The sequence below is a fragment of the Sus scrofa genome, chromosome 14, assembly GCF_054392235.1.
Source record: "Sus scrofa isolate SSC_HxYL_T2T_F1_AM1 chromosome 14, Sscrofa_HxYL_maternal_Yorkshire_Landrace_v2.0, whole genome shotgun sequence".
In the NCBI taxonomy this organism is placed as follows: Eukaryota; Metazoa; Chordata; class Mammalia; order Artiodactyla; family Suidae; genus Sus; species Sus scrofa.
This window is the reverse complement of record NC_139396.1, coordinates 98,763,604-98,783,677: the sequence shown is the minus strand read 5'-3', so window position 1 is coordinate 98,783,677 and position 20,074 is coordinate 98,763,604. Positions and strand designations below refer to the sequence as shown.

The 20,074-nt window shown below is 49.1% G+C and overlaps 1 protein-coding gene across 40 annotated transcripts in view; it reads left to right on the top strand.

Moving 5' to 3' along the window:
• The window catches only part of CAMK2G (calcium/calmodulin dependent protein kinase II gamma), a 57,441-nt gene that overhangs the window by 27,883 nt on the left and 9,484 nt on the right, over nucleotides 1-20,074 (top strand). For 9 of the 40 annotated variants that reach the window (XR_014825725.1, XR_014825722.1, XR_014825719.1 and 6 more), the window contains 4 exons: nucleotides 2,040-2,123; nucleotides 2,343-2,385; nucleotides 6,831-6,874; nucleotides 19,288-19,332. Coding sequence is in view for 29 of the 40 variants with exons in the window: in XM_084993150.1 (XP_084849276.1) it covers nucleotides 2,040-2,123; nucleotides 2,343-2,385; nucleotides 6,831-6,874; nucleotides 19,288-19,332 (216 nt within the window). In the remaining 11 variants the exon portion in view is untranslated. 40 annotated transcript variants of the gene reach the window in all.

Sequence of the window (20,074 nt, the reverse complement as noted above, 5' to 3'; positions counted from 1 at the left end):
GTCTGTCATCAGATGTTTCAGAGTCCACGGTAAAGGTGGCTCTGACCAGTTAGAAGCCATCGTTTCATCCTTTCACTGAGAGAGGCAGTGGAGGCACAGTTTCACTGAGGTAAGGTAGAATGGGAATGAAAAGAGAAAGATGGATGAATCAGGGGAGTTTTTAAAATTTCATTTAAGATTTTGTTTACAGAGAGGCTTGACTATAAAGCACAAACTGCAGAAAAGAATATAGTCCAGAATAAGGGATTAAAAATATTTGCCAATTTGGAGTTCCGTCATGGCTCAGTGGTTGATGAACCTGACTAGGAACCATGAGGTGGAGAGTTTGACCCCTGGCCTCGCTTGGTGGGTTAAGGATCCAGCGTTGCCATGAGCTGTGGTGTAGGTTGCAGATGTAGCTCGGATCTCAAGTTGCTGTGGCTGTTAGTAGGCCAGCAGCTACAGCTCCAATTAGACCCCTAGCCTGAGAACCTCCATATGCCATGGGTGTGGCCCTAGAAAAGACCAAAAAAAAAAAAAAAAAAAAGCTAATTAAATCAACTATATAAAAATTTTTTAATCAAAAAACAAATGTTAGAGAAAAAAATAAAATTTGATGTAATCCCATTTTAAAAAATAAATAAAAATAATTTTTTAAAAATTGGCTAATTGAGGAACCAAGGTTTAGATAGCAAAACAAGAGGTGCTCCTGAGTCGTGGTCAGGGGTCAGCACATGGACAATGATGCTTCAGGGACTGGGGATGAGGTTCCAGGAGCATGGAAATCAGCTTGTGGGTGGGAGACTGAAGTTGAAGTTCTTGCTTGGTGATTCCTCACTTCCCGGTAGAGAAGTTTACTCTCTGGAGGAGGAGGTGCAGGATGAGACTTGGGGAAACTCGACAAGGTTGGAAGAGTTTCTTCAGGAACCAGGAAAGGCAGTGGCCAGGAACAAGAGGAAGGATTGCAGGGTGGCCCTGTGGGGGTGTAGGCACCAGGCTGCATGTTGTAGGATTAATTTTTCTAGCAGGCTGGCCAAGATAACAACCGCAAAGTGAGGGGATGAGCCACTTAAAATGGGTATTCGAGGAGTTCCCATCGTGGCACAGAGGAAATGAATCTGACTAGGAACCATGAGGATGCGGGTTCAATCCCTGGCCTCGCTTAGTGGGTTAAGGATCTGGGGTTGCCATGAACTGTGGTGTAGGTCGCAGATGTGGCTCGGATCTGGCGTTGCTGTGGTGTAGGCCAGCAGCTGTACTTTTGATTAGTCCCCTAGCCTGGGAACCTTTTTTGGGCTCCACAAGTGCGGCCCGAAAAAGAAAAAAAAAAGGGTACTTGAGAATTACAGCAATCTGTTCCAGGGGTCATTTTTGTGGGCCCCACTCTCCATCATCCTATATACCTCAGTAGCCACAGAGGGCCTCTCTGTATTAGGCTATTACATAACAGTTGATGCTTGTATGCTGACCCTGAGTCATCAGGGGAATGTCAGTCATGTCCAGTGGAATCTGTTTAAGGAGGAAGGAAGTTAGCAGTAATACATTGAAGAAAAACTCCCATCTAAAATGCTGAGAAGGGTTGATGCCTCAAGGTGAAGATCCTTAGCTTCTTTTAGCACCTCGTTTGGGGGATTGAGAGGAGCTCTTGAAAGGAACAAATGTTCTCACAGAGAGCAGGAACCCTGCTGGTTCTCGCACTGCCCAGAATCTGGAATGTACTAGGTGTTCACTGAACAGTTGCTGAAGGAGTAATGGCGTGAGGATGACAATACACAGAATACTGGCCCCTTTCATAGCCTCCATCTCCCAAGGAAGATTAGCACACTCTCGGGCATGTTCTTCCAGCATCAATTACCGGTGGTGTTTTCATGTTCAGATTATTGTCCTTACATAACCTTGAGTTTTGGGTAGTGCTTTTATTGTAAAAGCATTTTCACATCTATGACTTCATCTTTGGAGCAACTCTCGGGTGGCTGAGCACAAGGCCATCGGTGCTGGGACAGTGGTGAGGGGCAGAGGATCTGGCCGGGGGCTCACAGGCCTGTCTGTTTGGCTTCCAGCAACGGTCCACAGTGGCATCTATGATGCATCGTCAAGAGACTGTGGAGTGCTTGCGCAAGTTCAATGCTCGGAGAAAACTAAAGGTGAGTCTTGCCTTCCTGGCTGGGCTGCCCGCGTGCTTTTGACAGGGTGCCCCCTGCCCCATCACCGAAGGGAACACCCCTCCTGGCTGGAGCTGAGCTGTGAAGATGGTGTACATGTTGGGGGCCCCAGTCCTGGTGTCTTCGGGCTCTCGCTGGCAGCTGCCCTCTGCCTGAGAACAGACTGCACATAGAATTCACAGGTCTCTCTTCTTTCCCCAGGGTGCCATCCTTACGACCATGCTTGTCTCCAGGAACTTTTCAGGTATGTTTTCAGCTGTGCACTTTAATTCTACGAGGTGAGTGGGTCAGAACAGGCTGTTGCCATACCGTGCCACCCTGGCGCTGGGTGTCTCAGGCAACACCTTGACCAAGATGATGGGGATCCTGTTTTGGAGGGGCTGCTGCAGCTGAGGATTGTAACCTGAAATTCTGGGAGGCCTGACGTGGCTTCACATTTGTGAACTATATTCCCTCCTCCCAAGGAATAGCCTGGCCAGCCTCCCATTTACCTTGTCCCTGGGGCTTCTTATTGAATTCTCTGAAGACTCTCAGCACTTTAAGATTTTAGCAGGTCTCGAGGGCATTGGAGGATGTGCTGGGAGAAAGAAAGTGATGAGGTGTAATGAACCTTCCCAGTCACCACCATTAATTGGCCAACTAAGGCGATCTCTCTGTTGTCGTGTCCAAGTGGAGATGACTAATAGAAATTATTCCAGATGTTTAAACCTTTTACGGTGACTGTGCTTAAAATATCCTCTGATACCAATTGTAAGAGTGAAGTAATAGAGACCAGCAGAATGGAAGGAAAAGAACTTGCTTAAATTTGCATGAGGAATTGGGAGAAGTGAACCAATAATTTGTAAATCACACTTCACATTTCTTTTTAAGATGCAAGACACTCCACCTTCCCCCCCTCCCCATCGTTTGCCCTCAGTTGGGAAGCACAGTGGCTTTTCTGCAAGGAAAAGATTAACAACAGGATTTAAGACAGAAAGGTCTCTTCCCGGCTTGCCTTTTCCCCTGGCCTTCCCTCCTCCTAACCCCCAGTTCCCCTGTTTTGGTTCAAGACACTCCCCACCCCACCCCTGTCTCATTCTAACCAGGCTCCTTCCCTTGCTTTCCTTCTGCGCTGCCCTAACGGAGCGGAGGTTTTGCGGGAGGCACAGGTGGGCAGCCACTCTGGGCAGAGGTTGCTCCCTTAAGCCTGAGTCCAGGGCTCACTGTGCTGGTTCCTGGTAACCTGGCTCTGGGGCTTCCTGAGCTCTTCCCTGAGGGAGAGCCACAGGGCCCCAGGCTGAGAACTGGAGAGTGAGCTGGGAGAGTGTCCCCCTCAGGCCCACCCCTGTGGGGCTCGATCTTGTGCTGTGGGAACCCATGGAGAGAAGCTCTGGTTCTGGATTCGCCTCACAGATGGGGGCAGGAGGCCACTGTAGGCTGCTTCCAGCAGAGGTGGGGCTGTAGTCCCACGTTGTGCTTCTAGTCCTCTAATTACTTGCAGCTTCTACTTTCTGGGTTTAAGAAAGCCTTTCTAGAGGACGCTCAAGGGCAGCTCTGTGCCGACCCTGGAATGGTGATCTGTTCTCTCTCTGTGTGAAAGAGATGTGAAAACAGGCTGCTCGGAAATCAATAGCATGTGCCCTGTCCAGTGGCCTCAGGCCTCCGCATCAGCCTCTCCCCGTCCATTTCAGGAAATCAGTGTCCTGGTTTCAGGAACTTGGTCTCTATTAGGACACAGCACTGTCACTGATCCCTAAAGAGCTTCCTGTCCCTCTCTCGACTTTGGCCTTTGCTCTCCCTTTGCCCTGGCTCAGGAGACAAAAAAAAAAAAAGAAATGCTGCAGGCATTCCAGGATGACCTCTTCTGCCCTGCCTCTGGGGCAGGCGAGGTCAGAGCCTGTCCCTAGAAGCTTCTGCAGAAAGAGGTGTCCACAGGTATAATCAAACAGGAGGGGCACTTGTGTGCTTCCTTAGGAATGAGTTGGACTGTTTTCTGAGTTGAAATAGAGGGTTCAGCCTATCCCTGGTTTCTAACACGTTGGCTCATGGTGAAATCAGGGCCTCTAGAATGTATCGCTTCGGTGGCCTTTGTTTTCTTTCTGGGCACTTATACCCTTGGAGCGCTGTGAGATACAGCTTCTCCTGGCCAACTGGCTCAATTGAAGAGGGAAAGTGAGCTGTGCCCCTGAGGATTTGGGGGCTGTGGAGCATCAGTGAGTTAGCTGCACAATGGCCATGGTTCCTTCCTAGGCCCCTAGTGCCAGTCTCGCTACTTTTGGGATATGGCCTGAGGAACCGGCTCTGTTCCGGGCTCTCTGAAAATGTCCTTCTTGAGGTCCCCCCGGGAGGAAGGTCTGCAGATGAGGCTTACTCTCCTCATAGCCTTAAGCTAGGGCTGGGCAGCCTCAGAAAGGACACTGCCTCTCACCAAGTCAGGCCTTGATCTGCGGGCTCTCACCCCAGTGGTTGCAGCACAGGTGGGCTTCCCTCTGCCCTGAGCCCAGTCCTCTCAGGTCCCCAGACTGCTGCAGGGCCAGCCGCACCTGCTCACCAGCCTGCCTCCGGTGCCTCTGCTCCCCCAGCTCGGCCGGCTTGGCCACGCCGCCCGCCCGGACCCCGCTGTGCGCAGCGGCAGCGGGTTCCTGCCTCGCGCTGGGGCATGCTCGCTGCTGACTGGCCCCCGTGGCTTGGCGGCAGCTCTGTGCACTGAGAGACTGTATCCCCTCAGTTGGCAGGCAGAGCTCCGCCCCCGCCTCGCCTGCCGCGAGCGCCGCCGGCCTGGCCGGGCAAGGTACGTGGCATGAGTCCTCCCCGACCGCCTGCCTCGGCTCCCTGCCACCCCACCAGGAGGGCCAGCATGCCAGGCCCGAGCACCAGGGAGGCGAGTCCCATGCTTGTGGGCTGAGATGGGCATGCCAGACGGACCACCTAACTTGGCATCTGCAAGCGCATTGGTGTTTCAGAGCCCCCTAACCAGCCATGCATGCTGGGCGCTTGCCAACTCTCAGGAGGCAATAGCCTGGGGATGTGGAGCTGGGCAGCAGGAGGCTTTTCTCCAGACGCCGCCCACCCGACAGCCTGGCCTGCCAGTGAGGGCTGCAGCCAAGGCGGGCCTGCAGGTGCCCGGGGTGAAGACCAGCCCTCAGTGGCACTGGTGGGGACCCCATGGGGAAGCCACACCCCTCAAAATTGTGAAGTCTGTCATTTGCAGACCTCTGGGTCTGAAAGGCTGTAAAGTGCAGGAGCTGTGCAGACAGCTGTCCTTGGGTTTGGATCCTAGCCTTGCCACACCCTGAGCAGGTCACATTTGCTCTCCCAAGCTTAGTTTCCTCACCTCTCTATTGGGGCTAATAAATAACATGCTGATGATTAAGATTGTGTATGTCTAAGGCTCTCAACCCTGCCTGTATGAGAAAATTAAAAAAAAAAAATCCTGATGCTGGGACCCCACCCCAGGCAAATAAAAGCAGACCCCCCTAGGGTATGGGATGGGCATAAACAAAAGTTGTGTTTGTTTGTTTAAGTCCCAAGTGATTATAATGGGCAGTCAGAGTTAAGAACTTTGACATATGTAAAGCATTTAACACAGTAGGTGGTCAGGCGTAGTAAACGTGTTGAAAAAAATAAGTGTCAGATCACCCAGCATGAACTGGAGATGGGCCCAAAGGCCATTTTTGGAGGTCAGAATTCTTGTGATAGAAGGACACTTATTCTCACTGGAGACCCAGCTTGGGTAGGAATGGCCACCTGAAAGAAAGACTGGCAGCAGCAATAGTGACAATGGTTACCACTTACTGAGTACTTGCTGTGTGCCAAGCACTCCGCCTAGCACATTTCATGCCATGATCCCATTTTATAGATAAAGAAACTGAGGTTCAGAGAGGTTAATAAGTAACTCTACAACCAGCAAGCAGTAGAACCAAGATGCAAAGTCTAGGTGGGTCAGAGAGTTGGACTGATTCCATCTCCCTGGAATATTCCATCCACTGCCTGCTACCTTCCTGTGGCCCCTGTTGCCCCAGGAGCGACATGTTGAATGCAGAGCTCATCACCCCGTGCCTGGCTAGAATCTCTGTTTAATACTTCATTATTCTGCCCAGTCCTTTCTGCTTAGTGAGTCCAGAGAGTAGACTCTGAGGAAAGGGTGGCAGGGAGGACCTGCCCACTTCAAACCCCTGGCAAAACCCTCCTGTAGGTGGTCCTGGTCTCTGTGTCTGTGTCTTTCTGTCCTCACGTCTGGTCTCCTTCGTGAACTGTGACACTCTTGTTTCTTGAGAACACTCAGGAGATGTCTTGCATCCTTGCAGCTTGGCCATCCTGAGAATCTCCGTGGCATCTAGGGACCAAGCCCTCCCCTTTCACCCTGGCACTCTGCTTCCAGGCCTAGGTGGAAGCTGTCGAAGGCAGAGTTCCCAATGGCCCAGGCAGCTCCAATATTGAATGTGGTTTCTCCTCCTAAACGCAGTGTCCCTGTTTCTGCTGAGCCCTCTTCCACAGCAGAGGAGATCCTGGGGTGCCACCCTGAGGGCCCGATGCTGCTTGAGATGCCCTTCTTGCTTTGGGGCACCAGGACAGGTCTCTTCTAGGGGTTTCATGAGACTCCTGGCCCCCTTGTCAGATACATCAGTCTCTTGCGGATCCAGCTGCCAGACTTCAGGTTGGGGAGAGGGTACAATGCCAGAGACTTGATTTTCTTCTTTGTTTTCACAGCTGCCAAAAGCCTATTGAACAAGAAGTCGGATGGCGGTGTCAAGGTAGGTATCTGCACTCCACCAGCCCAAGACTGGCCTCTCTCTCCCAACAGTCACTCCCGGGACTCCTTGGCACCTTGTTCCCCCTTTCCCCAGGAACCTTCCTATCCTTGCTTTTCTGCTTTAAACCAGAAACCTCTGTGCTCAGAACAGCAGGTTCCACTGGCCTGAGAGGGCAGAGAGATACGTGTTTCGCTTGATCCTAGCCTGATTGGAAAGACTCAGGGGACATGATCCAAACAATTGTTTACTAGAGGTGAATCCTGAACTTGACCTCCAGACTTGGGTCTCATCTCCAGGGCTTGACTTAATTGGGTTTTTTGTGGGGTTTTTTAGGTCATTTGGTTAATCTTTTTTTCATTTTCTTTTTAAAGCATAAACCCATTCAATCAAATGAAAGCAAAGGTTGCCTGGGTGACTCAGGGTAGAGGGCTTAGCACCTAACACTACTATCCTTTTGTTCTTTTTTCTTATCTCCAACGTGCTTTCCGAACCCAGCTCAGATACCACTGGGTGAAAGCATCTTAGAACTTTCTCAAGGCATAGGTGCCTCAGGAACAGGCGAGGGGCGTGGTAGATCAACTCATTTCTGTCTAGTGAGGGAACTTTGCCTGGGGAGTCAGGGCAAGAGGAGGGGACAGGAGCCCACAGAGCAGGAAGCCTAGTGGGAGTGGCTGGCTGCTCGGCCAAGATAGAGGGGTCCTCACACGGCCCAAGGTGTTCTATAGATGCTTTGGGGCCAGGAAGGGTCCTGGGGCCAGGGCATTGGGCAGGAGTTCATGTTTTCTTGAAGCCTACCAATTAATACCACAGAGACTTTCAAAGCCTTATTAAGCAAACCTTTAAATTCCAACAAAAGCTGAAATTAGGCCTTTCCCCAGGATCTTACATCCCCAGCTGAGGTAGACCTGTGTGCCCCATTCCCTACCCCTCTCCCCCCCTTCATTCTCTGCATGTCTGCTTCTGTGTACATCTGCCCTAAGGAGGGGAGCTTGCGCTCTGCACACATTTGCCAACATGGAGCTGGGGTTGATGGGCAGCCCCCTAGTTGCAGGGCTGTGAGCTAGATGAGTGGAGCCAATTTAGGAAAAGGTGGCAGGTTTAGATAGAGATTTTGCGTCTTTCTATCTGGGGAAGAAGTTAGACTCAGTCTTTACAAAGTATTAAGTACCTATCAGAGGTCCAGTGCCACACTCAGTTCTAGGGACACACAAGAGGTATAAGCGGAGAAGCCGGTTTCACCCAGCCTTGGGAAGTAGTGGGGTTAATTGAAAAGGAAGATGGACACACCTGGAATGAGCCAAGAACTGAATAGTAAATGGTATTCGTAAATAGTAAATAGTAGATGGTTCAGTCCAGGAAACTTCTGGGAAAAACCTCATTGGAGAAAGCTAAACGGATGTAGGAAGATTGGAACCAAGTCAGCGATTGCCTTCAGACAATGGAATTGGAGACAGCGTGGGGAGATACACATGTGTACTGTGTACACATGTATTTTCTTTAAAAAGGAAATATATTACTTCTGTAACTTAAAAACGAAAAATACATATTTTATGTTTTTTTTTTTTTTTTTAGTACATATTGATGATCTCTGCCCAGCTGGTTCACTGGGTATGTGGTAGAGGGATATTAAAAAAGCAGCTGGGTTGGTCTGGTTGGGCAGAGGAATTAGGGGTTTGTGTGTGAGACCCTAGGAAACACTAGCCCACTGACCAGAGAAGGTTAAGAGTGATGTGTTTGAAAGACTTGGCTAAGTATGTGTTTGAAAGACTTGGTGAATAGAAAAGGGTAGGAACTAAAATACAGAGGTATCAACTAGGATTTATTATCATCTGGGTGTAGGGTGAAGAAAAGAAAATTAAAAGTAGAAAGGGTTGAAGTTCCTGCTGTGACCAGTGGGTTAATGATCTGGCTTGTCTCTGTGGAGGCGCCAGTTTGACCACCAGCCTGACACGGGGTTAAGGCTCTGGCATTGCTGCAGCTGTGGTGTAGGTCACAGCTTGGATTTGATCCCTGGCCTGGGAACTTCCCTATGCCACAGATGCTCCATAAATGACTTTTATGCTTGAAAAAAAAGACTTTGAATATAATTGTGGGACCAGAGGCTAAAATGCAAGTGTTGGAGTTCCTGGTTGTGGCTTAGCAGTTAATGAACCTGACTAGTATCCATGAGGACGTGGGTTCAATCCCTGACCCTGCTTAGTGGGGTAAGGATCCAGCATTGCTGTGAGCTGTGGTGTATGTTGCAGATGTGGCTTGGGTCCCATGTGGCCGTGGCTGTGGCTGGCAGCTGCAGCTCCTGTTCAACCCCTAGCCTGGGAACTTCCATATGCTGTGGGTGTGGCCCTGAAAATTTAAAAAAATAAGTTGCTGGGAGTTCCCATCATGGCTCAGCTGTTAACGAACCCAGTTAGGATCCATGAGGATGTAAGTTCGATCTGTGGCCTTGCTCAGTGGATTAAGGATCCAGTGTTGCCATGAGCTATAGTATAGGTGGCAGACTCAGCTCGGATCTGGCATTGCCATAGCTGTGGCATAGGCCGGCAGCTGCGGCTCCTGTTCAACCCCTAGCCTGGGAACTTCCATATGCTGCAGGTGCAGCCCTAGAATGCGCGTGCACACACACACACACACGCACACACACACCACACAAAAGATGCAAGTGTTTAAGAAGGGCATGACCAACCAAAACTCAGATGCCACCAAGAGACAGTTTGGGGAAAATAATTCACAGCAGGTGTGATGCAGTAAGCTAATATTTTTATATAAAAATGCTTTCTCTAATAAATAAGAATACCCCCTAAAACCCAGCAGATAAGTGGTCAAAGAAGATGAGCTGACAATCTGAAAAGTGGAAGTAGAATGGGTTAACAAATGTGGATGTTTAGCCTCACTGGTGTCAGAGAAATGCTGGTTGCAGCAAGGTACCAATTTTTGACTCTTAAGTTGGTCATAGTGGTGTAGATCTGAATAACCCCTCCTAAAGCAGCCTTTGTGTCAAAAAGCCATAAAAATGTTCCATTTTTACCCTTTAGTTCTGCTTCTGGGAATTTGTCTTAAAGGAATCATTCAAAAAAAAAAAAAACATGGAAAAACTGAAAGCAGAAAGATGTTCAACATGACATTATTTTTAACTATAAAAAGATGGGAAACAACCTCAAAAGCCAGCAAGATAATGACTAAATAATTACACTAAATCTAATGAACCGTTACAAAGTTATTAGTTTTTATGACTATATAATGACAGAAATATTTTGTATTAAAAAGTGGGATACAGGTATCATACCAAGTGAAGTAAGTCAGAAAGAGAAAGACAGATACTATGTGATATCATTTATATGTGGAATCTAAAATATAGCACACGGAGGAGTTCCCGTCGTGGCGCAGTGGTTGACGAATCCGACTAGGCCGGGTTCGATCCCTGGCCTTGCTCAGTGGGTCGACGATCCGGCGTTGCCATGAGCTGTGGTGTAGGTTGCAGACTCGGCTCAGATCCCACGTTGCTGTGGTTCTGGCGTAAGCCGGTGACTATAGCTCCGATTAGACCCCTAGCCTGGGAACCTCCATATGCCACAGGAGCGGCCCAAGAAATGGCAAAAAGACAAATAAAAATAAATAAAATAAAATAAAATTTAGCACATGGAGTTCCTGCTGTAGCACAGCAGGTTAAGGATCTAGTGTTGCTGCAGCTGTAGCATAGGTTGCACCTGCAGCTCAGACTTGATCCCTGGCCCAGGAACTTCCATATGCCACGAGTGTGGCCAAAAAAGTAAAATATAAAATATGGTACAAATGAACCTATATATAAAACAGAAACAGACTCATAGATATAAAGAAGAGACCTGTGATTATGAAGGGTTATGGGGGTGGGGAGAGTGGGATGGACTGGAAATTTGGGGTTAGTAGATGCAAACTCTTACATTTAGAATGGATAAATAATAAGGTCCTACTGAATAGCACAGGAAACTATCTAATCTCCTGGGATAGACCATGATGGAAAATAATATTAAAAAAAGAATGTGGAGTTCCCGTTGTGGCGCAGTGGTTAGCGAAACCGACTAGGAACCATGAGGTTTCGGGTTTGATCCCTGGCCTTGCTCAGTGGGTGACGATTCGGCGTTGCCGTGAGCTGTGGTGTAGGTTGCAGACGCGGCTCGGATCCCGAGTTGCTGTGGCTCTGGCGTAGGCCAGTGGCTACAGCTCTGATTAGACCCCTAGCCTGGGAATCTCCATATGCCTAGGGAGCAGCCCTAGAAAAGCCAAAAAGACAAAAAAAAATAATAATAAAATAAAAAATAAATAAAGAATGTATGTGTATATAAATGAGTCACTCTGCTGTAGAGCAGAAATTGACACATTGTCAACTATACTTTAATAAAAAGAGGAGTACCCGTCATGGCTCAGTGGCTAATGAACCATGAGGATGCGGGTTCAATCCCTGGCCTTGCTCAGTGGGTTAAGGATCCAGCATTGCCATGAGCTGTGCTGTAGGTCGCAGATGCGGCTTGGATCAGGTGTGGCTGTCGCTATGGTGTAGGCCGGCAGCTGTAGCTCCAATTTGACCCCTAGCCTGGGAACCTCCATGTGCCACAGATGTGGCCCTAAAAAGACAAAAGACGACCAAAAAAAAAAAAAAAAAAGTGGGATATAGGGCATTACATACACTGCTGTCTAAATTTTGTTTAAAAAAACAAAGTACTTATAGATTATATTCAGTGTATTATATGTGGATAGAAAAAAACTCAGAAGAAAACCCACTGAAGTGTTAATAGTAACATCATTGGGTGATGGGAATTTGAGAAACTTTTTTTTTTTTTTTGTCTTTTTGCCTCTTCTAGGGCCGCTCCCGCGGCATATGGAGGTTCCCAGGCTAGGGGTCGAATCAGAGCTGCAGCCACCGGCCTACGCCAGAGACACAGCAGCTCGAGATCCAAGCCAAGTCTGCAACCTACACCACAGCTCATGGCAACGCCAGATCCTTAACCCACTGAGCAAGGCCAGGGATTGAACCTGCAGCCACATGGTTCCTAGTCAGATTCGTTAACCACTGTGCCATGACGGGAACTCCAGGAATTTGGGAAAGTTTTATATCATACATTTTTCTGTATTTTCTACATTTTTCACCAAAACCATGCATTACTTTTTTTTTTCTTCCATTTTAGGGCTACCACCTGCAGCATATGGATGTTCCCAGGGTAGGGGTCCAATTGGAGCTACAGCTGCCAGCCTACACCACAGGCACAGCAACGCAGGATCCAAGCTATGTCTGCAACCTACACCACAGCTTGTGGCAATGCTAGATCCTTAACCCACTGAGCGAGGTCAGGGATCGAACCTGCATCCTATGGATACTAGTCAGATTTGTTTCCACTGAGCCACGATGGGAACTCCAGACTGTGCATTACTTTGATATAAGAGTAAAAATCAAAATACTATTTATTTTAAAATTAAGGGATTAGAGAGTTCCCTGGTGGCCTAGAGGTTAAGGATCCTGTATTGTCACTGCTGTGGTGTGGGTTCGATCCCTGGCTTGGGAACTTCCACATGCCATGGCATGGCTAAAAAAAGAAAAAAAAGTAAGGCATTAAAAAAAGTATGGAGTTCCTGTCGTGGTGCAGTGGTTAACGAATCTGACTAGGAATCATGAGGTTGCAGGTTCGGTCCCTGCCCTTGCTCAGTGGGTTAACGATCCGGTGTTGCCATGAGCTGTGGTGTAGATTGCAGATGTGGCTCAGATCTCTAGTTGCTGTGGCTCTGGTGTAGGCCGATGGCTACAGCTCCGATTGGACCCCTAGCCTGGGAATCTCCATATGCCATGGGAGCGGCCCAAGAAATAGCAAAAAGACCAAAAAAAAAAAAAAAAAAAAAAAAAAAAAAGTAAGGCATAAACCTGTGTATAGCTTACAGTGATATGTTTAAATCGGATACAGAAAGCCTAGCAAGATAGGACCATGAGTGTTTTTTTCCTACATTTCTCTTTTCCAAATTGCTTATGATGTGGCTACAGTCCTTTTGTAATCAGAAACAAGTGTGTAGGAGTTCCTATGGCTCAGCAGAAACGAATCTGACTAGCATCCATTAGAGTGCAGGTTCGATCCCTGGCCTTGCTCATTGGGTTATCGAACTGGCGTTGCCATGAGCTGTGGCGTAGGTTGCAGACGCAGCTCAGATCCCTCACTGCTGTGGCTGTGGCATAGGCTGGCGGCTACAGCTCCGACTCTACCCCTAGCCTGGGAACCTCCATATGCCACGGGTATGGCCCTAAAAAGACAAAGAAAGAAACAAACAAGTATATGATAATAAACATGGCTGGATGAAAGTAGGTGAAAGGGGAAGGAAAAGACAAGGCAAGGTGTCAGTTTTTCTGGGCCCTCTTAAAAGTCAAGGTGATAGCCTGTATTATGAAAGAGGCCTATGAAGCTTCTCTGAGGAACTTGAGCTGTCAGCATCCTGGATCTTTCTTTTAGATTACATCCTCTTTGCTCAGCTCCCTTCCCCAGTTCCTGCTGCTTAAAGTCTATAGGGAGGTTTCTTTCTTGCTGTCCAAATGGTTATACACGATACTCGAATATTAGTATTGGTTTGAGCTGTGAGTCTGCCTTGTACACTTGAATTTGGAGACCTCAGGTTCTGGGTAGGTTTTTTGAAGGTAGTTGCCAGTGACACAGGGTCTGTGGAAGTGTACTCGAGAGCCACTTGTGAGGACAAGGCTTGAGAGATCCTTGGCTGAGGATAGCTTGTACATTCTGCTATTCCCAGGCAACAATGGCTGTCCTGTCTTAGAGAGAGAGGAAGAAAAGAAATAAGAGGAAGGGAGGGAAAAGAAAAAAGAAGGAAGACAGAGATACTGTTATTTTCCCTAAGTACTGTTTGAATATTTGTTTTAAGGGTGGAAAGGAGGCTTGAACCTTTTTCTGGTTTAAAATTTTTAATATTTAATTTTTAAACAGAAGTGTGGTTCTCTAAAATGATCTAGTAATTAAACAGTGCTGCAAGGTGCCTATGAAAGAGGCCAGCTATGCATGGCTGAGGGCAAAACCCTGAAGGGATGGAGAGAGAAAATGAAAGAAGTCTGCTTACCTGGTAGAAACTAACCTGTGAGTAGAAGGGATTATCTCAGGTTTTCATACAGGACACCATAGGAGTAAGAGCGCCAGGTGGGAACAAGTTGGAAGCTTATTCCCCATTCATTGAAGCAGAGGGCAGAAAGTGCTCTGCCTAAGGCAGGGTCTAGGTGAAAGTGACCTGCATGGCCTTTGCCAGTAGGACAGACCCTGGTCTGTGCCCCTGCAGAGTTTTCACTGCTGTGATTCTGGGCAAGTTAGAAACCTGTGCTCTGCTTTAGCCTGGGGAAAAACCAGAGTCAACAAACCCAGTTTAACTCAAGCAGACATCTGCTGATCATATGCTGATTTTAAGGCTTTTTTTTTACGGGGGGGGGGGGGGGCACCATGGAGATTACCAAGACAAGTAAGATAGAGACCTGCAAAGTGTTGCTGCTCTAGCTGGATATAGGGAAAAGTGTATAATGAATGTAAAGCAGCTCCCTCTTTTTGGGGATAATTCAGAAGTAAAAATCTCACATGTGGCCACATATGAAAGGCTAAAGCAAGAGGCCTCATTATGTTTAGATTTCTCTTTTTTTTTTAGATCTCATTCTAAATTGTGGACCATTCTTTTAAATACTTGTAGTCCCCTTCTTTTGGATAGAATGCATTCTCAAAAATGACTTCTCAAGTAGAATGTCAGCTTCTTGAGGGTGGGAACATTTATCTGTGTTCACCACACAGCCCTCAAGTAAGCATTTGTTGGGTATCGTTAGAGGAATATGCAATAGTCAAATGACAGACATGTTCCAAGGAGACTTCTCTTTCCCAGTGAGCAAATTATAAAATTCTTAATTACCTTTCGCCTGGAATTCCCATTGTGGCTCAGCAGTTGATGAACCCGACTAATATCCATGAGTTCTCGGGTTCAATCCCTGGCCTTGCTCAGTGGGTTAAGGATCTGGCGTTGCCATGAGCTGTGGTGTAGGTTGAAGACGCGGCACGGATATGGCGTTGCTGTGGCTCTGGCCTAGGCCAGAGGCTACAGCTCTGATTAGACCCCTAGCCTGGGAACCTCCATGTGCTATAGGAGCGGTCCTAGAAAAGGCAAAAAGACCAAAAAAAAAAAAAAAAAAAAAAAATTAAATGATAAAATTAATTACCTTTCACCTTTTAGACACAATCTTCTAGGATGTATTTTCAGTGTTCTGTGTGGTCTTTATTGTTGCGTTCTTGTTTTACATCTGAACGTAAAGTCCGTAAGCATCTACTTGAGGCTAAGGCATCACTGCTTTGAGCATTCCCCGTGGTTGACACCTTTGTGTCTGTGTGATCTCTGCACTTTTAATCACCAGCACTCCTGTTTTTCCATTGCTTCCTAATTATAAAATGCAATAAAACATTGAAATCATATAAATGTGCATGGCCATACCAACAAAGAAAGGGAGGCCAAATTTAATATTTGTTGGATGATTTTCAAAAGCTCAACATCTTTATCTGAAAAGCAGCTTAAGGGTGCAGTGGAAAAAGTCTAGGTTCAGAAGTCAACTGTTGTTAAAGCTGAGGATGACCTAGACTAGCTTTTGCTCTTTACCTAATAGCTGCTCACTAGGAATTTCAGGCAGACCCAGTAATGAGAAAAATACATAATCCTATAGGTGAGCTAGCCTCATAAACCCCAACCTGTAAATTTGCAGCAAAATGTTACTTGTGACTTAATCTCCTTTTAAGAGTTTTTTCTCTGAGCGAAGCTGAGATACCTCAATATACTAAATCTCTGTTTGTGAACCTGACAGCCAAAGAGTTCTTCCTCTCCCGGGGTCTGCTGTGCCTGTTGATCTAGATGCTGTTGTAACCTTTCTGGTGCTGGACTCCAGGTCTCCTCCTTCTGCTCTTTTCTCCTGAGGCAGAGCCCACGCTGGTGCACTAACCTGCAGCGTCTCTGTGCTTTTCTTCTTACCTCCTCTTTCCCATTCTCTTTCCCTTTCGCTGTGGTGTGTCCAGAAAAGGAAGTCGAGTTCCAGCGTGCACCTAATGGTGAGCCTTGCCTGCCCACCCATCTGCCCGCTCCATGCTGCCTGCGCCCGCCTGCCAGCCACGCAAACCCATTCTGCCACGTGCGTGTGCTTCACTCATCCTCACTGCATGTCTGTGCTGTGTGGGCAGGCATGGCCTGTCCTGCCAGGCGGGGGCCATTGCCCGAGGTCGCCTCGTGGCCTAAAAAAATGGGCATTGGAAAGTGTGGTGTGGCACCCCTGCTGCAGAGCTTGGACTGCCCCAGCAGCCCAGGGCAGTTTGTGAGGCTCATAGGGATTCAGGGCCAGGCGGCAAGTCCTGTGGGGAGACCCTCACTCACTGCTGCCCAGGTGGGGAGAGGCCCTGCTCACCGGGCATGATCAGCCATTTCCCACAGACTGGCAGCTGGTGGGCCTCTGCATGGTTTGCGGAGAAGCCAGTCATAGGCCCAGGGCTCTGACCCTCGCTCCCCTGACCTTTGCCCCATGCAAGTACCCATTAGTAGGCTGTGCCCAGTGTTTCATCCTTCCCACCCTCTGAAAGACTGCAGAGAGCACATATTCTTTCTCATGGGACGCAGGGCACCCAGAGGAACATGGCAGCCTGAATCTTTATGAAACCATCTCTTAAAGCCAGAGGTGGGCCCATCTGGGTAACATCGGAGCTCTCTGCAGATATGGCAGGTTTTATAGGCTCCCTGCCAGGGTCTTGGTCTCACCTGGGCTTTGCGAACAGAATACCTTCCTCCAGTGAGCCCTAACCAGTCTGCGTTGGCAGCTGAACTAGGAGGACTCTGTTCTTTTCTGGGGTAATAGAAGAGAGCAGAGTTCATGTGAAATTAGGCTGCTCCTGGGACCCCCTTCTCCGGCCTGTAGAGTTCAATGGAGTCTTGTAGCACTTGGTTGTCTGGCTTGAGGTTCCATGCCTAGCCCTGGGTTTGGGGACATCTCAACTTACAGCAAATTGTGGCTTCAGGTCTGGTCCAAGGGGCCATAAAAGAGGCCTCCAGGCAGGAAGGAGTAGGTTTTCTGTATGTGTTTCAGGAGAGAAGCAGCACATCCTAGCTGCCAGCGTGCCCCCATTTGCACCCCACCCAGAGACAGTAGCCTTACACTTGTCTCTGCTTGTTGAATTTGCAGGCATCAGGCTGCTCCTCAGTGGCCGCCGGCTCCACTGGGACTCCCAGTGAGTCTGAGTGTATTGGTTAGGGGATTGCAGGAGGCAGAGAGCATCAGTATGACTCCTTGTCCTGGAGACTGGCCTCCTTCCTTCCTCGCCATCCTCCCCCGACCCACCCTTGCTGTGCCACTCAGTGTGATGTTTTGAAATGCGAGGAGGTATCCCACGGGTCTGCTGCTGTGGGGTGTGTCAGCCTGCTGGGCAGTCTGCTCTTTCCCAGGGACTGGGTTCTGGGACTGCTGCCGAGCCCCTGCCTAGATTCACCTACTGCTCCTTGTAGCTCTGCCCTCTTTCCCAGCTGACCAAGTCTTAAGATTTATCAGGCAAAAAGGCCAACAGCACAACCCTGTTTCTGCTCCTTGGGGTCAGTAGGCGTGTTTTATATCTAGAGTCAAATTCCACCCCCTCCTCTCTGGACACCCTCTCCTAGGCCAGGTTTTCTTCCTCTTCTTATTCCTCTTCTTTTCAGATCAGGCTTCAATCTGGTGTTTTAAGGAGAAGGAGATGAGGGTGGCAGGTTGAAAGGACAGCAGGAGACTGCCCACAGTTAGGGGACCCAGAGTTTCTGAATTTTGTTCTGCTTTCTTATAAACCACACTCCATTCCCCCTATAAAGTGAAAAGATCCAGAATTCTTTGGGTGAAGTTTGATTGTGCACTGACATAGCACCTGGTGTAAGCAGAGCTTTCTGGAGAGATGCTTTCTGGATGAATCTTTGGGCTCATCCCCCCTTGAGGGTGCCTCGGGGGCTAGGTCTCTGAGTCCCTCCAAGTAATCTCCTCTGATCATCTCTCCAACCACGGCTCCCTTTCCATAGTGTCATGAAGGTCACCTCAGGCCTAGCTCCTCCAGGCAGGCCTGGGGGCGAGGGAGGTCTGGGAGTCGAATCTGAGAGGCTTTGGTGACTCTAGAGGAACTAAACCATCTGTTTTCTTGTCTCAGCCACAGAGCAACAACAAAAACAGTCTCGTAAGCCCAGCCCAAGAGCCTGCGCCCTTGCAGACGGCCATGGTACCTCCTGACTACGGCTTCTCCGCCCCTGCCCCCGGCTGCCCCCCCCCCCCCCCCCCCGCTCCTTCCTGCTTCCTCTTCTTGCCCTCCCTCCCAGGCCTCATGGGCCCTTCTGCTTTCTCATCCCCGTAGAGCAAACTGCTTTGTGTACTGCCCCCCAGGCCCCTTCCCCCTCACTGTCCCGCTTGGCCGTGCTCCTTCCTGCATGGCACAACTGCTGCTCCTGCTCCTTTTGCTCTTGGGAAAGAGTGATCAGGGCTCTCAGCTAAACCTCCCAGCCCCAGGCTGGGCCCCCGATGGGTCTGCTGTGAGGGCAGGGAAGGTGAGTTGTTTCTAAAAGGAGAGGGTAGGAGCTTTCTTGGGATCTACCCATCGGTTCTTGGAGTCCTCCTTGTAAAATCTGCCTCAGCCTCTCCCTTTGCAAAGCCATGAATAGGGGTCCTCCACCTCTACATGGTGCTGAGGTCTCTGGGCTCCTGGAGAGCCCTGGGCTGCCCATGTTCTGTCTGGGCTCAGCCAAGAGGCACTGTGCGCTCTCAGAGCTCCCTCTGGCGGCCGGAGCTAGAGTTAGCAAGGGAGTGATTGGGAGAGAGGGAGGGGGGTTGTGCCTGCTCCTCCTCCTCCTTCCTGCCGCCTCCTGTGCTGCCTGCTGTGGTGCTGTAGGGACAGGAACTCTAGGTGAAGCAGGCAGCTCTGTGGGCTCAGCTTGCCGTGGACCATGCCGGTCTTTCTGAGAGATCTTAGTCCACTCACCTTGTACCCCAGCCTCCCGCACACCACTGATGAACACTTGGCAGGGCCTGGCCTGTGCCCCCAACCCTGCAGCTCCTCCAGTGTACTTGTCCTATGGGGGGGAAAACACTCAGATCCAGCAAGAATCAGGAACAGAGGCCCTTGTCCTTGGCTCCCCCAGTACCTGCTTCCATTAAGTGCCAGCCTTCTCCTTACCAGCCAGTGCTATCCCTGAAGTCTGGGGCTTGCAGCTGCCTGGGACCCATTTGAGCCAGGATATTTTGTCTTCTGAGAATGGTTGGCAAGCAGGCCTCAGTAGTCATCATAGGGTCAGTGTACGAGGGTACTGGGGCAAGGGTGGGGTCCCTCAGGGAGGAGCTGTCTGTAGGTCTGTCCTCAGGTCAGGAGGGTAATTTTCATCTTCTCTCACAGGAGCCTCAAACCACCGTGGTGCACAATGCTACAGATGGGATCAAGGTGAGTGGTTCCTGAGCCGGTCTCCTGATTTCCAGGTCAGCAGGAAACAGCAGACTGGGTCACACGGTCTAAGGGTCCTGCAAATGGCGGCCTGCAGGCTGCAAGCTCAAGGTGTTTGCATAGGCTAGCCTAGGGGTAGCACATGCCTGTTTGTCACTGTTCCCAGGAAGGACATCATACCATAGTGAATCTTTTTTTATTTTTTTTTTTACTTTCTAGGGCTGCACCTGTGGCATATGGAAGTTCCCAGGCTAGGGGTCTGATCAGAACTGTAGCTGCCAGCCTACGCCACAGCCACAGCAATGCCAGATCCGAGCCACATTGCAACCTACACCACAGCTTGTGGCAACACCAGATCCTTAACCCACTGAGCGAGGCCAGGGATTGAACCTACATCCTCATGGATACTAGTCAACTTCATTACCAGTGAGCCACCAGGGGAACTTTTTTTTTTTTTTTTAATTTTTTGACCATGCCAGCAATACACTGAAATTCCTGGGCCAGGGATCAAACCCAAGACACAGCAGTGACAACACCAGATCCTTAGCCCACTGAGCCACTGGGGCACGCCACACCTTAGTGATTCTGAGGTCAGGCTGTAGAACCAGACAGCCCTGGGTTTGCATTCTGGACCTGGACCCCTGGACAATCGACTCTCCCACTTGGCACCTCAGTTTTCTCTCTGTAAATTGAGGATATAATAATAAAATCTTCCTCTATGACTTATGAAGTTTAAATGAGA